The sequence below is a fragment of the Micrasema longulum genome, unplaced genomic scaffold (assembly GCF_059751315.1).
Source record: "Micrasema longulum isolate JH-2025_06_02 unplaced genomic scaffold, ASM5975131v1 h1tg000410l, whole genome shotgun sequence".
Classification (NCBI taxonomy): Eukaryota; Metazoa; Arthropoda; class Insecta; order Trichoptera; family Brachycentridae; genus Micrasema; species Micrasema longulum.
Window position 1 is genome coordinate 106,351 of NW_028277610.1, and position 17,929 is coordinate 124,279.

The 17,929-nt window shown below is 33.1% G+C and overlaps 1 protein-coding gene across 3 annotated transcripts in view; it reads right to left on the bottom strand.

Moving 5' to 3' along the window:
* LOC148281778 (fatty acyl-CoA reductase wat-like) overlaps positions 1-17,929 on the bottom strand; it is a 63,261-nt gene that overhangs the window by 27,265 nt on the left and 18,067 nt on the right. For 2 of the 3 annotated variants that reach the window (XM_088226128.1, XM_088226126.1), the window contains exons 2-7: positions 15,196-15,354; positions 13,217-13,310; positions 7,331-7,453; positions 5,165-5,349; positions 3,279-3,365; positions 1,269-1,378 (exon numbers count right to left, since the gene is read on the bottom strand). In XM_088226128.1, coding sequence (XP_088082254.1) covers positions 1,269-1,378; positions 3,279-3,365; positions 5,165-5,349; positions 7,331-7,453; positions 13,217-13,310; positions 15,196-15,347 — 751 coding nt within the window. In that variant the 5' untranslated portion in view covers positions 15,348-15,354. Of the gene's footprint in view, positions 1-1,268; positions 1,379-3,278; positions 3,366-5,164; positions 5,350-7,330; positions 7,454-13,216; positions 13,311-15,195; positions 15,372-17,929 lie in introns of all 3 variants that reach the window. The other variant, XM_088226127.1, reaches the window with a different exon arrangement.

The window sequence follows — 17,929 nt, forward strand, 5'->3', positions numbered from 1 at the left end:
ATTTTACATGTATAAAGTAATGAAGATCTGTGAAATGCTCTCCAGTAAAAAGATTTTTTTTTGCACCACAACAGGCTTTAATTACAGTGGTGAATTACATCACAGAACACCCAAGCTTAAGAAAAATCACATTTTTATTTTTTGTGTTCTCGCCGGGAATCAAACCCGGAACCTTTCGTGTGTGAGTCAAGCGTCTTGACCACTACACCACGGAGGCCGCCAATTTCGTTGCTTATTAAGTAGTAGCACATAAAATTAAGAACAGTCCAGAAACCGCATACGCGCATCAAACAGAAGGCGACTAAACTACTCTTAAACGAGTAGTTTTACGTTTCGACCCATTAGTTTCTTTGTAGACGTCGCTCAGTACGCAACTCCCGATTTGAATTCAACTATGCCGTGTTGTGTCGTTTTATAGTGTAGAAATACTGCTGGAATCTTAAAGAAACAGGATGGGATCTCATTTCATGTGTAAGTAGCAAACGCATGTGTAAGTAGCAAATGCATGTTTAAGTAGCAAATGCATTACTTAAAAGTTGTTTTTTTTTCCGTCAGATTTCCGTCAAAGAAAACAAAATGGACATTTCTTTGGTGTTGCCAGGGTAATAATTTTTTTTACCCTACTTTGCTCATCTTATGAGAGGACTCATGAAAATTGGACATCGGATTAAACAATATATGACATAAAAATATCATTAATTCAATAAAAATAAAATTTGCTTTATATTTTAAGTTAAAAGTTCATTAATTCAATAACTCTTATTAAATGACCCTTTACATATCTACTCTGTTGTGTCAATCAATGTTTCCGCGTGTACAATAAAATTTTAGAGAAATCAACAAATTGCTTTTTTTTACCTTACATTTGTGTTATGATTATATTTTTTTCCATTTGGAAACATTACGTAGCGACTTCACGCGTGCGCCCGGTGAAAGCGGGGCAAAGTGAGGGGATTTTTCGACACTGTCCGATGTATTCAAATATGATTCTACGCTCCTTCTGAACTATTCTTAATTCCATGGTATTAGGGTTCAGTGGCACAGCATAAAGATAACACATTCCGCGAACCAGACAATTACGAGCGTTCATCTGCCAACAGGCAAGTTGCGCGATCAACTTGTTTTTTTATTTCGTGCTCTTTTAAATATTTTTTTAAAGGAATAACAATGGCTGCTTCCTTTTAAAAGCATCAATAATTACAAAAATAATAATTTATTAAAGAAATGTATCAACTAAATATTTGTAATAGATTGGCGTGTTTTCTTACTGATGGAGGGTCGCATCATGGCCAGCGGAAGTCCAACGGATAACTCTTTGACTGCGTTCTCTGCCACGACCTTTGTGAAAGCATACGTATTTGGAAATGCTCCCAACAATCTGGAAAATAATTTAAAAACTACAACATCACGTATTAGATTGACAAATTCTTCACGTTTTGATGTTGCTCGACACTGAGTTATCTTCACATAATTTTTTTGCAACAGAGAGGGAAAACGGGATCTATCGTCGGCTGGTTTAATTGGTCGCTTTACACACGGTGTAACATTCACCATCCTGCCTATGTTTAAACATCTTCACCGCCATCACCGGCCCGGCGCCATTTCGACGTTGCAACTCTTTCAAAAATGACCAGTAGCTAACTCAATCACAAATAACTATCAACGTGCTTAAAAACATGCTAAGCATTCGAGCGATCACAACGAACAATAATGAACATGCTCAAGTTATCGCAGTCATAAGTCAACGCTCGTGTCGATTTGTTTTTTATTTTACTCTTAAATTTTAAAGTTACTGGAATATTAGTATCATTTAGCCTCTTTGAAAATAAACAGAAACAATTAATACTAAACTAGGTACTACCAGAATACACACTACATAAACACCACATCTTATACACATCACTCCATACACCTCACTCCACGCACTACATTTCATACTCACAACAATAAAAACACAATCACTAGTAAATTCACGCAAAGCACAAATTCTTCTTACATCTTGTTGTACTGTTAGATAGTTGTTTCATATATTGTGTTGTGTACGTAATTGGTGCTGTGTTAGGTTTATTTTTTTATTTTTTATTTATTAATAAAACATATAAGACATGAATATCATGATATTATATTCCCAGGAGTTGTACGAGAAAACTCATTTGGGACGGTACATAAAAAAAATAGTACATTTCTTGTAACAATACATAGTATACATTTAAACAATAAAAATTTAAACAAATTTTAACAATCTATGAACTTAATATTAAAAAAGGAAAGAAAACATTTAAACAATCTGTGAACTTAATATTAAAGAAGAAAATAAAAACATTCAAACAATCTGTGAACTTAATATTAAAAAAGAAAAGAAAAACATTTAAACATTCTGTGAAATTAATTTTAAAAAAGAAAATAAAAACATTTAAACATTCTGTGAACTTAATATTAAAAAAGAAAAGAAAAACATTTAAACCTAAAACACAATATATAGACTATTCACAGAAACTGAGCTAAAAACTATCACTTTCAAAAAGATTCAAGAAATAGGTCTTCATTTCTGGTTTTTGAGATTTACCACTCGACATTTCATTTTTAAGGTCATCAGGCAGTTTATTAAATTGTATACGACCAATGTATTCCAGAGACCTTTTGCCGAACTTCGTGGAACAAAATTTAGAAATGTGAAGATTTTTTGCATGTCGTGTATTATAGTTGTGAATTTCATGATTAAATGTAAGTTTTAAATTTGTGTGAGCAGAAAAGTTTATGATGTTTGAAATAGTGTTAGTGATGTCATACAGTGCCATTACCTTGAAAGGAAGTATTTTTGTTTATTTTTTGTTCGTAACATTGTCTAGATTTATATTAACATAGCACTGTGTGCACAACATTAAATTTAAACAAATAAATACAGTTCATTGGCGAAAATCGGCGTTACTGTAAAAAATAATACAATATATTGCATTTGCAAAATAGTAAGGAGTATCTAATACTGAAAAGTGAAAATTAAATTACAATTACCATGGCGACTGCTTTTTTTGGCATTTGGCTTGACAACCGTCGGCCAATGCAATAAATATCGTGATAAATGATAAATAAATAAATAAAAATAGCATTTTTGGAATATTTTCCATATTTACACCGGTGGATTTGAAATATGTAATTGCGCAGCAGGATTATACGTCGCAAAACGTAAACATTTTGACCGTATTATTTAAACCGTATAAATTGTATACATGGACAATGTCCGTTAATAAATAAATAAACTTTATTGACAATGTACGTACGTGGGGGTAATGTTGTGACACATGTCTTCATCCAAGGTGTCTACCAGAGTTATCAGCTTTTCTGCAGAGATTGGCGGATCATAGAATCTATAAATTAGAAAAAATGTATTTTAAAGGCATGCAATTGCGTAAAATATAATAACAATATATTGGCCATAGAATTAAGAACATTATTATTATTATTATGGATAACTTATATAGCGCCATTTTTGTAATAAAATTAAGGAAAAAAAAATAATGTATGAAGCATATGTAAAAACTAAAATATGTTATATGCAACTACTATGGGGAACAGGATATCAAAATGACATAAACAGACTACAAAGACAGCAAAATAAAATATTAAAGTTGGTATATGACCTTCCCTATCTAACAGCAACTAAAGAACTTTTTGAACAAACTAAACAATTAAACGTAACTGAACTCTTTAAACTAGAATCTTTAAAATTTATTCATAAATTAGCCACTGATGTAATTGTAGACGAAGAATTAAAACTTGAAAAAAATTGTAGTAAACATGAACACAATACGAGAATATCAGAAAAATATCATATTCAATCTTTTAAAACGAGAAAGGGACAATTGAGACTTATAAACCATGGACTGAAATTATACAATAAACTACCAGACAAAACTAAACAAAAGACTCAGACAACCTTTACAAAAGATGTTAAAAATATTATTATTAACAGTAGAATGTGAATTTTAAAAGTGAAAACATTTTGTTAAATGTATGTAACCCGTAAGGGTTTATCAATAAAAAAATAAAAAAATAATAAATAAAAAATAAAATAAAAAATACCTCAAGGGCGCTTTACATAGTGATTCTTTTAAATTTGTAATTTAATTACAATAATTTATTTTGTTGTCACATGCTACGGATTTATTCAAATGATTTAGATAACAAGTGAGTTTTAAGTTTTTTCCGAAACATCCCTTCACTCTCACAGTTTCGGACTTCTGCTGGGAGAGCATTCTATGCCATAGGGCCTGCGACCGCAAATGCGCGTTCACTAAATTTAGTGCGCTGTTTGCGTAGATGTATAATAACTTTTCCTCTCGCCGTAGACGTAGCTGATCTAAGCGTGAGACGCCTGTCAGCTAGTTCATCTGGAATGCATAGTTCCCTTAGATATTCCGGAGCAGAGTTGTGCAGTGACTTATACATAAGCCAACAGAGCTTGTATTCGACCCTCTGTGAAAAACGTAGCCAGTGTAGTTCCCGAAGTAGTGGTACAGTAGTGGTGAAGTAATAGTCCAGAAGGAGCGTAGAATCATATTTGAATGCATCGGACTGGGTCCAAAAATCCCTCCACTATGCCCCACATTCACCGCGCGCATTCGTGATGTCACCGCGTAATGTTGCACGATGCGAAAAAATATAATCATAGCACGAATGTAAGGTAAAAAAAAGCAATCTGTTAAATACTCTAAAATTTTATTGTGAACGCAGAAATATTGATTGACACAACATAGTAGATAAGTAAAAGGTCATTTAATAAGAGTAATTGAATTAATGAACTTTAAACTTAAAATATAAAACAAATTTTATTTGACCTAAAACGGATATTTTTATATAATGTTAAATAATATTTGATGTTTTCATGATAATGTCGGTCAAATGTCTACTACAGAGTTGTTTAATCCGAGGTCTAATTTTCATTAGTTCTCTCATTAGATTAGGGTAAAAAAAATTACTACCCTGGCAACACTAACGAAATGTCTATTTTGTTTCTTCGACAATCTGACTTATGGAAAAATCGCTCGAACCACAGTTGTACAGCACGTATCGAAAAATTAATATATAAAGATACGTTTTCACCTTTCGTTCGCTTTGAATTTAGTATTATGAAATGAAATGTGGTAGTGTGAAATGAGTCCATTACATCTCGTCGATGTCCTTGGAGACGCAGTTGGAGTAGGCCGTGGAGACGTGCAGGAAGGCCGCGAGGCGCGCGCAGCGGCGCGCGAGCAGGAGCGCCTCGCGCGTGCCGCGCACGTTGACGTGCACGGCGCGCTGCAGACGCTCGTCGAAGCGGACGGTGGCGGCGCCGTGGAAGAACACGTTGACCTGCCCACGCGAGAGAACGAAACAGAGATTATTTATTTATTCATTCACAGCACCAATTTCTAAATTTGTTGCGACGAGGGAAAACACCTTTGTGAAGAGGGAATATGGATTTCTGGGCATTTGCGAAGTAATTTGAACATTTATGAAGGAATAAGAGAACAGGTGCAGCAAACTCCGGTGACAATCGGAGGTGATACGGCTGGCTTGGCTATGTAAAGCAGATGAGAGGGAAAACATTTTTGAGATAGGAATATGGGAGTCTAGGCATTTACAGGGCTTATGAGCTGTCATTGGCTTTTTTAAGTGGTCACTTTATACTCTGTGTAACATTCACCATTCTGCCCATGTTCAAACATCTACATTTCTTCAAATCTTCCATTTGTTGACTTTTGTGAAGTAAAGGAGCTGAAACCTTTATCATGTGGGCGAGATTCATCCGGCTGAACCAAATCACCTACTAGGCAACGCCTGAAAACAATTTTCCAATTTTTTACACTTTTTCTTTTACCAGGTAGTTAATTCAACAATGTTTATATTATGTCCAAATGCTTGCAGACATTTTTGAGATATAAATATGTTTCCCTCTCTGTTGCAACAAATTTAAATATGAACAACTCCCGAGGGAGAAAATCCAGCAAGTCTGCAAGCATTTGGACATACTCAAAACATTTATTTTTGTTTTTAAGGAGAAAATCCAGTGAGTCTGCAAACATTTGGACATTCTCAAAACATTTATTTTTGTTTTTAAGGAGAAAATCCAACCAGTCTGCAAGCATTTGGACATACTCAAAACATATATTTTTGTTATTAGGGAGAAAATCCAGGCAGTCTGCAAGCATTTGGACATACTCAAAACATTCATTTTTGTTATTAGGGAGAAAATCCAGCCAGTCTGCCAGCATTTGGAGATACTCAAAATATTTATTTTTGTTTTTAAGGAGAAAATCCAGACAGTCTGCAAGCATTTGGACATACTCAAAACATTTATTTTGTTATTAAGGAAAAAATCCAGCCAGTCTGCAAGCATTTGGACATATTCAAAACATTGTTAAATATTATTTCCTCAGACTTTTGTAATTTTTTCCAATAAAATCTATACGGATGTAATTATACGCAAAAAACTTGATTATATTTTTCAAACTCGCGGCATGAGCGGTAGTTTTTCGAGGTCACATAGCCAAAGTTTTACTGACGGCCCTTTGTCCACCGATCCTGTTAAGTTTCAAAACATCATAACCTTTTTCATAAAAAAAAGTGAAAAAAGTACATAACGATTGACCATGAACGTCTCATACTTAAAATAAATATCGACAATCACTCGATGGATCTAAACCTGGTTTTACCTGTCATGTAACTTGTCCCAAAACACGACTACTCGTATTTGTTATATCTTCGAAAAACAAAAATTAGTACGTCATATTCGTTTTTTACCAAAAATTACCGTAAAATACCGTATTTTACTCAAATCTGGTCAAATACCAGAGTAATTTTAACATGGAATATTTGACGGCGTACAATGTAATTAAGGCAATAGTATTCTATGTAACATCTATAAAAACATGAAGATTAATAGGTCCTTATATATTTGAATGAATGATGATTTAAAAAAATATTATATAACCCAAGTGCATTATATTACTTAAGACACTTTCTTTATAATGTATTTTATGTAAGTTTTTTTTTTGTGGCAAATTTTGAGGGGGTTTTTGACCCAATGGACATAAGGGAAAGCCGCCACTGCCCACATGATAAAGGTTTCAGCTCTTTTACTTCACAAAAGTCAACAGATGGAAGAGTTTAGGAAATGTGGATGTTCAAATGTAAGCAGAATGGTAATGTTACACAGTGTGTGAAGTGGCCACTTAAACCAGCCAATGATGGGTCATAAGCCCTGTAAATACCTAGACTTCCATATTCCCATCTCAAAAATGTTTTCCCTCTGTTGCCACAAATTTAGATGGTAAATTTATGCGTTACTTACCTCTTCTGTGAGTGTCTTGTAGTCTGCATCAGAGAGGCCTAAATTCAAAGATCCAACGTCTCCTGATACAAAAGTTAATTTGCTGAGAAAGTTTGGCTGCTCCCGTCTAAGTCGTTCATAAAGCTGAAATTAAAAAAAAAATACAAGCCCTGTTTGACGTTTGACGAACTAAACAACGATTTTCAAAGTAAATTTCTACAATTTTTAAGCGTTATAGCGTCATAGCGCTACAGCAAGCGAGCATAAGGCGTATTATTATTTTTGATTTCACTGTTTTTTAGTACACAGAGATTCATTGTTCTAAGTCCCATGACTTTTTGATAAGATGTGCTTTTTCATCGAATGATACTAAAACAATTAAAATCAATCCGTGAGGCGAAGGTGTATATTTTAAATTCTGTGATGTCCTGCCGGTAAAACAACTTTGTGACTACAAATTGATTGTAGATCACTTCGTTGATCCGGAATATAAAAAAAGAGTTTCCCACACTCACAACACTAGGTTAAAAACTAAGGGCTCCCTGTTTGTTTCCCGAATTACAAATTACTTCAGAGAGCGAACATTAAATTGCGTTGTTCCAAGATTGTTCAATGATCTCCCACAAACCATCATTAACATGAAAGATCTTCAAATGAAAAAAAAAAACTGAAGAAATATCTTCTAGATACTTTGTAGTGCCTGTTTATAAATAAATAAAATAAATGTAATATAAACCTTTCATAAACAATAATGTACTAATGAGAAAGCACGAAATTAAAGATCTTGGGATTGTTTTAGACTCAAAACTACTTTTTGAATCGCATATCACTAAAATTACCTCCAAAGCATTGAGCATGTTAGGTTTCATAATTCGAATGAGTAAACACTTTGATAATCCAAAGGCCCTTATTTCATTATATTATACATTTGTCAGAAGCCATTTGGAATACGCCTCTCAGATATGGAATCCCCAGTATGCCATTTATATAAGTAGAATAGAAAATATTCAAAACAAATTTATAAGGTACCTTAAATACAAAACCGTTATTTCTTATGTATCTACTCTCACTGCCTCCACCTTCCATGGAATCATTTCTCTACAATACCGCAGAGTGTGTGCGGACCAACTACTGCTTTACAAAATTATGACAGGAATGGTTGACTGAACAGAGCTGCTTGGTTTAATAACAATACATGTGCCAGCCAGGATTTGTAGACGGTACCACCTGTTTCATGTACCAATAAGTAAAACGTCGTATGTTAAAAATGCTTTTTTTCGTAGGACTTTTTCAATGTACAATACAAAATTTAAAAATATAGATTACACAAACATCACTCTGTCAGATTTAAAATTTACACTAAAAATGTATAATGTAACTTAGTAGACATTATAATAATAAATATGCACATCTCCCCTCCCCTCCTCATCCTCTCTTCAAGCATTTTTGTCCTTATCCCGCCCAATTTACAGTAACTTAATGTTCTTAAAATAAATATTTAAAAAATCTTTGATTATTGAGTACATGAAAATAACATTTTTTATGTTTAAATTGTATGTATTTATTTAATATGTAATATATTTTCTTTACTAACTTTGTATACTATGTGGAAATCTGTTATTAGTTCTGAGTTTATACACTATATCTGTTTGTTTACTGAAAATATGTATGTAGAACTGTTGATTTCCCAAATAAAATAAAATAAAATAAAATTAAATTAAAAAATGTGTCCCACCGAAAAGTCTTTTGACTTTGTGGGTAACAAATTCTTGTGTGTATTTTTTAATTATAAAATAAACGCTGCTCTGCAGCACTAAAACTGAATACTAATAATAATGAAAATATAATAAAAACACAGATTACATTTTCAACACCAAGGGTTAGAAACGCAACACTGCTTTACTTTAAAATGGCGCTGCAAAATATATGTTATAAAATTAAATGGCAGTGGGTATCGGTCGTGTTGACATCTAGAATAATAAAGTGAAGATCATGGGCAAACACAGCAGGTTAGGCCACAAAAATGATGAGCTAATGATATTGCAAAGAAAAAAATTGCAGGGAGTATTCTTAACTCATGTGTGGCTGTGATGTCACACTAGTCGACATGGGACACAAGATTTGAAATATCTCTCTTATTTTTTTAAATGATGAATTCGTATTTTTTGTAATCTTCAAATGGACGTTTTCACACCCGATTTGGAAAGTAAAATTTGTATCACTATGCTATATGTAAATACGAAAAATATTTAACCTTGCTACGCGAAGCATGAATGTCCGCTAATTCAGCAACACATATATACAGATACCTTATACAAGACAGAGCACGAAGATAGAAGTCATAACTAGGAAGACTGAGACGCTGTTCTGCGGTGGGTGTCATCTAATACAGATTTAAGCTAGGGTTTCCTAGGACAGCGGTGCCCGTATTTTAACTGCCGTAGTGAACGGTGATGCAGTGGACAGCCGTCGTAAAGGTGACTAGAGTGTGGTTTTCTAGGAAAACGGTGTTATCAACACCATTTAACACCGTTTTCCTAGGAAACCACTCTCTAATCACCTTTACGACGGCTGTTCACTGCATCACCGTTCACTACGGCCGTTAAAATACGGGCACCGCTGTCCTAGGAAACCCTAGCTTTAGTCTTCAGTCGGTAAATGACAATGATGGGGGACGCACGCGCGTAACATGAACGGCGTATTTGTGATTTTCAATTTATTTTGCCATAACAGGATTAAATTATATGTTTATTCCCATCAATTATAGAAAAGGAGTTACTAAACAGTAGTCTCCATGTTTTCCATTTTTTTCAAATGTCTGAACTTTAGAATATTCCGTCTTTTACTAGTGGTAACACGATGTTACATCACCGCGCTCAAAGGGATTATTTACCACAGTCTTTTAAGAGCTAAAGAAAGAAAATTACGCTATGCATAACATTTATTCATGGATATCATGTAAAAATGGCAAACTTACGAAGAATTGGTCTGTGGTAACTAAAATATGAAACGTTGGGCAAAATCATTGGGCTAAATTGACGTACAAACGTTAAGTCGTTCTGGGGATACAACTGAACTGGCGCGCGCCGTGCCCACACAAGCCCAAATTTAGACCCCCACGTGCAGCGCTGTGACGTCACCTCGCAACATTTTCGGTAGTCAACGAAACGCACTATCCATTCGTAGTTTGTGATTCTTAGTCTTTGTACAAGAAACCCTCGAAAGTACACAAATATTGGTTGCTGCAAAACCTTACATGACACCGAAATGAATCACAAGATGTGGAAAGGTGGAAAGGTTTGGAAGAGGCCTATATCCAGCAGAGGAGAAATCAAAGTTGAAGAAGTTGAAGAATTTGGAAAAATATGCTTGTTTAACCCTTACGCTGCTACGCAGTTTTTCAAGAATCTAATCAGAAATCCTCTTATTTATACATTTCAAAAATATTTTATCGAATACGTTGTTTTCCAAACACACTACTGTTTTATCAATTAATAGCAATTCCAAGAAAAATCTTCCATTTCATAAATATCTAATTCAAGCCTAATGGAGTGAGCAAGATGGACAACTCGTGCCGCAAATAGACAATTTTCGTACAGCGGTTGTAAACCCTTTCTTAATTGAAAATAAAAACAAACAAACTGATCTCGTACTGCAATCTCAAGGCGCATTGTTATTATTGAAACGAAATAATTATTATAGTTTTTTTGTTAATTGCGGAGCAAAGGGCTCTGTTATAAATTATCAAACCTACCACTTCCATCAATGCATTTAAACAAAAATTGAGTAAAATATATCTTGAAATTTGTTGCAACAGAGAGGAAAAACATTTTTGCCAAGGGAATATGGAAGTCTAGGCATTTACAGGACTTATGATCTGTCATTGGCTGGTTTAAATTACCACTTTACACACTGCGAGATATTCACTATTCTGGGTATGTCTACACATACATATTCATGATTATTTTTACATTACCTCAACTCTTCCATCTGTTGACTTTTGCAAACTAAAAGAGCTGAAACCTTTATTGATGTCGGTAAGTTTCATCTGGATAAATTATTTCACCTCCTAGGTAATGCCTAAAATTATTTTTAATTTTTTATGCAAGTTATTTTAATCAACAATATTTTGAGTATGTCTAAATGTTTGTAGGGAGTTATTTAGATTGAAACCTAAAAAACCGGTAAATGTACAAAGAAGTGATATTATTTCTTGGTAGTTGTTATAATATAATTTAAATTTAAAAAAAAAATGTTTTTGTACAACTGTCTCACAAATTGATATTTCTTCTAAGAAAAATATTCCGTTTCGATAATAGCTAGTTCACGCATAATGGACTGAGCGAGATAGACAACAGTTGCCGAAATTACAAACAGCTGAGGTAAATTACATATTTTTTACATTTATATATATTTTTAATCTTACTTTGTTACTCTAATTAACAATTTAACTCTGCAAAGCGTCCTTTTTATTATGAATAAATTTACAAAATATATAATTCAAAATGATAACGGATAGTGAAAGTGATAAAGAAATAATAGTACCTCGCCGAGAAACTCGGAGGCTTAGTAGCTCAACCTATTCCGAAAGTGAATATGACAATAACGATATTTTTTAAGTGGTTGTGATAATAATTTATAATATGACTCTTACGAAGAGCACGAAATCAAAGAAGCTTTTTCTGAAGTATTTTTGGATCAATATCGAGCTGATATACCTCATTTACGTTTTGTTTGTAGAATAGAGTTTGTATGGTAATAATTACGTTTTGTTAGTATAGTAATAATTACTACCTAATGAACAGCTAAAACATTTTGATTTCCCATTACTATGCGTACCCATTATAATAAATTAACAAATGATTTTTTTTACATTCAAACGTCCTAATTGACAATCATTAGGTTCCATGGTGAATTATTTTTATGTTTTATGGCTCTTTACTTATTTGTTTATATTCTTAATTATGGGGTTTTCCGGTGATATAGGGACCTCACTAGATAAGAGTTATTATATTAAAGGTAAAGTATTCAATTAGTTATTCATTACGGAAGTACATCAATATTTTCGTAATCACTGACTCGGGTTTAATAGCGGGGAAAACACCAAATATAATAATTTTCCTCAAATATCATATAAGTGATTAAAAATCTAACTATTAACATTGATTTATTTTTTATTTCACTGTTTTTGGAATGTAAAAAAGTTCAGTTTCAGGTCCCGACTAGCTAGAAGTTTCCCGTGTTTAGTCGTTTCTCTTTTCTTAAAAGCACTGCGAATTTAAACAACATAAGTAAATTTATAATGAGGATGTTTAGAGGTTTTAAAAAAAAAAAATGTTAATAGACAAAGCTTTTTTTTTCAATTTTTATGTATCGTATTATCAGCGCTACGATATTTTAAAGTTTTGTATTTCTGACATTAATCCGCGTGTGACGTCGCAAGTTCTCTTCCGCTTTTTCTCGGTTAGTTCTGTTGATTGGTCCATTGACGATTAGCAAACCGGAAATCTTACGCAACCCTCTTATCATTGATTGATTCATATGAACAAGTGACGTCGTTCAAAGTTGTTCGTTTTCATTAAACTATTTTTAATGATTTTTTATTCATTTTCTTTGCCGTACAATTTAATGCTTAAATTTTTACAGCGCGTAAGAAAACATTTTTTGTTTAAAATTTTCCCTAGGGCTGAAATAGGTACGAAACTAAATAATAACCCGTCGAATAAGTCATTTTTATGTTTTGAAAATGTTTTATACCACTGACGGTTAAGTGCAACAAGCAGTTCCCGAATTCATTTACCCTTTTGGGGATTATGACGTCAGCATCAGTCTAGTTAGAACTTTATGATAGGGATTAACAACAACGATATATCGTTGTTTAGCAGTATAAGGGTTAAATATACTCACTGGATCGGCAAATTGCTCCTTGAATCTTTCCTCTATCATTTTACCCTTTTTGGCTCGAGCGAGAATAAATATTTTTGGAATTTTTGGACACGATCTGAAAATAAATAAAAATTTTGAGTATACCTTCACACGATACAATGTTTTAGCCTAATATAAATAATAGAATTCGATCAACAATAGGGAAATATCAGGCTTTTTGTTACATTTTTTAAGTAATAAAGGTCTATGAAAAAAATTTTTTCGCTGTTCATTAGTTGCATAAAAAATACTTTGAATTATTATGTAATTTTGAATTTTCGCAAAGACGGTCATTCCATTGGCCCCACCCCTAATACGTCACAATTCATGTTTATTTGTTCCTGCCCATTCAACTTTGTTTAGAACGTTGTCACGAATCTTGACGTCACAACGACCAAGGCCAAACATGTTGCGTTTTTCTACGAACGTATTTTTATTGAATTTTTTTTTAACGTTTATGTATGAAAACATTTCTCCAAAATATCCATATTGATTTTGAAAATACAATTAATTAATCTAAATCCATTTTACATGTTTTTATCGGTATTCGTACTCTGTGATATTTCCCCTTTGTCAATAAATAGCGGAAGTCTAATAAAATATATCATTTAAAATTATTTATTGCTTTATTATGCAAAGCTGTTCGGATTAATTTTATTCTAATTTCCATCAACTTTTTTCACTATTTAAAAGCGTAATTTAATTGTACTTTTTTGCTTCTTAAAAAATCTCGTATACTCTCTTGCGTATCAACGTAACATAATTTAATACCTTCTGTATTTTAAAATAAAAATCCACGTGTTTGTTTGTCCGTCACAAGAGCTCCCAAACTTAAAATGTCAACTCCTCATATTTATTTGAAACAATTTAATAAATCAGTTTTGTATGAAAATTTTGTCAACATTGGCCTTTATAGAGAGTCACATTGCAATGTTTGCACATATATATAGAGTCTCACTCCTTTTTTCGTGTTTTGTATCCCGGAGCCGTGTAAACACGTGATTATAATAGCCACGCTAAAATATACAAGGGTGTACAATTTTTATTTAATATTCGAGGGTGTACAATGTGACGCGTTTCGTCTTGTTAGGACACTATCTGGTTACGCCACATTTACTTTGTTGGATTTATTCGCTGCCTACTGGGCTCCGGTTAAGATGTTGCGATTCTTACCGTGGGTAGGTACTACGTCTCCGGTCCAACATATTCTGTATTCAAATGCATAAAACAAAAGAACAATTGCTAATAACCAAACCGTCAGTATTCATGGGCAGATATTTTCACTTCTTACCGCGATCGCGAATCAGTTACCTTTGCGATTAATAATTAATGTAATCAACTGTGTCGTGTAGTAAGAATAATCAAGAAACCACGTCAAGTGTTCCTCCTTCATGACCACAGGATTTGATCTGATCCTGACTGCCGCGAGACAAGTTCCAAACAATAAGGTATCGGAACCCCAGTGCAAGGTAGGAATTGCATTCATTGTATTAGGGTTCAGTGGCAAAGCATAAAGATGACACATTTCGCGAACCAGACAATTGCGAGCGTTTATCTGCCAACAGGCAAATGGCGCAATCACCCTGTTTTTCTATTTCATGCTTTTAAGAAGCACTTGAATATTTTTTTAATGGACAACAAAGGCTGCTTTTAAAAGTAAAAGCATGGTGGCAAAGCATAAAGATAACACATTCCGCTAACCAGATAATTGCGAGCCAAACAATCTGCCAACGGGCAAGTGGCGTGATCACTATCAAACTAATATTTTTGTTTGATAATGTCATAACAAGATGAAATTCGATACACTATACTTTCTTGTACATAAAAAAATGAAAGTAGAATTAAATCCAATGAAAATATTTTGTTTTGGATACCTTACCAAATTTGAATGAGGAATTTGGTCATATTTCTTACGACCAAAAATATTATCCACCCGGACACAGAAAGGTCGTAATTCTTACCTGAGTAATTTCTCTATAAGGACCTTTCCCATAAATCCTGTCGCTCCTGTGACGAACACAACACTTGATTCGTAGAAATCCCTCACAGGAGATTCACCTTCAGGTTCGACCATATCTCTGTACGATATATCGCCACCCTCACGCTCCGCCATCTTGTTTCTAGAAATAATAAAATACTATTTATTTAACAATATTTTGAGTTTGTCCAAATTTTTGTAGACAAGGACTGGATTCAACTCCCTGGGAGCTGTTTATATCAACATATTACAACAGAAATGAAGAACATTTAAGAGAAGGTAATATGGAAGTCTAGGCATCTACAGGGCTTATGACCTGTCAATGGCTGGTTTAAGTGGCCACTTTACACACTCTTTATAAAATAAATTCCATTATACAAATTTATAAAGAAGAAAAAATTATATTGAATCTTACAATTTTATAAAAAATTAAAAACAAAGATGACAAAATAAAAATATATACAAAATTAACACTTAACTATAAAGAGAGGAGAAAAAATTAAATTGAATTAAATTAAATTAAATCAAATTAAATTGTTAAAAAATTAAATTAAATTAACATGACAACAGAGATGAAGAACATTTAAGAGAAGGTAATATAGAAGTCTAGGCATCTACAGGGCTTATGACCTGTCAATGGCTGGTTTAAGTGACCACTTTACACACTGTGTAACATTCACCATTCTGCCTATATTTGAACATCTATATTCCTTCAATTCTTTCATCTGTTGATGTTTATGAAGTTAAAGAGCTGAAACTTTTACTTATGCTGGTGAGATTCATCTAATTGAATTATTTCACCTACATACTAGGCAACGCCTGAAAATATTATTTTTTCAATTTCTATACTTCTTCATGGACCAGGTAATTTATCAACAGGAAGAACTTGCTACTACCTCTCGTGTGAGTTCTTTATTACCTATCACCAATGGGATGTCGCATAGATCTTCACCCAGGAAAAAAACCTTGTATATTATAAACAAGGCAAAAAATAATGCAACTCTCATTTATAAAAAAAATAAAAATGTAAGGATTATATAATTATTGCCCTAGATTGATTAACATTGACCACCGATATGAGAAACTGAATGACCATAATTGATATGGTATTGATCGTTTCCAAGTATGGGGTAATTATTTTGTGACGTAAAATTGTCATGTACTAGGAAAGCAATAAATGCCCAAGGAAAATTCAAGAACAGGTTGACAGATACCTTACAGCGATGAAGAATGTATATTATTGATTAAATCGGCATTATCTTTGTGAAAAAACGTTATTAAATATATAATTATATCACATACTATTTATTTTCTCTTGTTTGAAAGAATGAAGGAAGGTAGGCTGATTCGGGCCCCGATTACGATGGGAAGTAACAAGGGTTATCTTCGACTGTCTATAAAGAAAAACCGATATTTGTGTACGAAAATTAGTATATTTACATGAACATTTAAAATATCTTCGTCCGTAACCTATAATTGAATTGTTTAGATGAAAAAAAATTGTATTCATATTCTGCTTTTCATACAGAAAACTTAATTATTCTTTGTAGATAAAATTGAAGATAATTGTAAACTTCCCATTGTAATCGGGGCCCTGGGCCTCGATTATGCCTCTTTATTTACATACATTCCAATCACGTATGAAATTTAATATCCCAAATATTTTAGTTTTTCCTTTCTCCCTCTATCTTCCCTCTTTTCCCCTCCTCTCTTCATAGTAAAGTGTAGATATTTAGTAAATTTTTGTTTATTAAAAAGTATATGTTTTGTTAAAAGGACAAATAATAAATAATTAAGAAAATCTAGAAATACAAAAAAAAGCGTAATAAACATTAATTAATAACAATGTTTGAGTGTGTCTAAATGCTTGTAGAGTGGCTGGATTTCCTCCCTAGGAAGATATTTATATTTAAATTTATTGCAACAGAGAGAGAAAACATTATTGAGAAGCGAATATGGGAGTCTAGGCATTTACAGGGCTTATGACTTGTCATTGGCTGGTTTAAGTGGCAGTCAATGACAGGTCATACAGATGCAAGAGTTGAGAAAATGTGGATGTTTGAATATGGGCAGAATGGTGAATGTTATACAGTGTGTAAATTGGCCAGCTAATGACAGGCCATAAGCCCTGTAAATGCCTAGACTCCCATATTCCTTCTCAATCATGTTTTAATATTGTATTTAAAAATTCCTCACCATTTTTTTTGTTCTTAATATACATTAACGACATAATACACACTGACATAATGGGAAAAAAAACAATCTATGCGGACGACTTAGGAATTTTATATTAAAACAAAAATGACATTGAAACGACTTAAACCATCAACAATGACTTGCAAAAACTATTAGAATGGACAAACAAAAACTTCTTAACACTAAATGTCAAGAAATGCAATATAATACATTTCGAAACACAAAAGAAGAACCATAACATGAACATAAAAATAAACAACGAAACTCTTAAAGAACTAGAACATGTGACTTACCTAGGACTCACAATGGACAGACAATTAAAATGGACAAAACACATAGACGGACTCACTCAAGTAATGGCATCACTACATAGCCTCTTCTACAAAATTAAAGATTTTATACCGAGAAAGGAAAAAATTATGATGTACGAAGCCTATGTCAAAAGTAATTGAGTTACATGATCGCCTTCTGGGGAACTGGTAACAAGACAGACATAACGAGAATACAAAGACAACAAAATA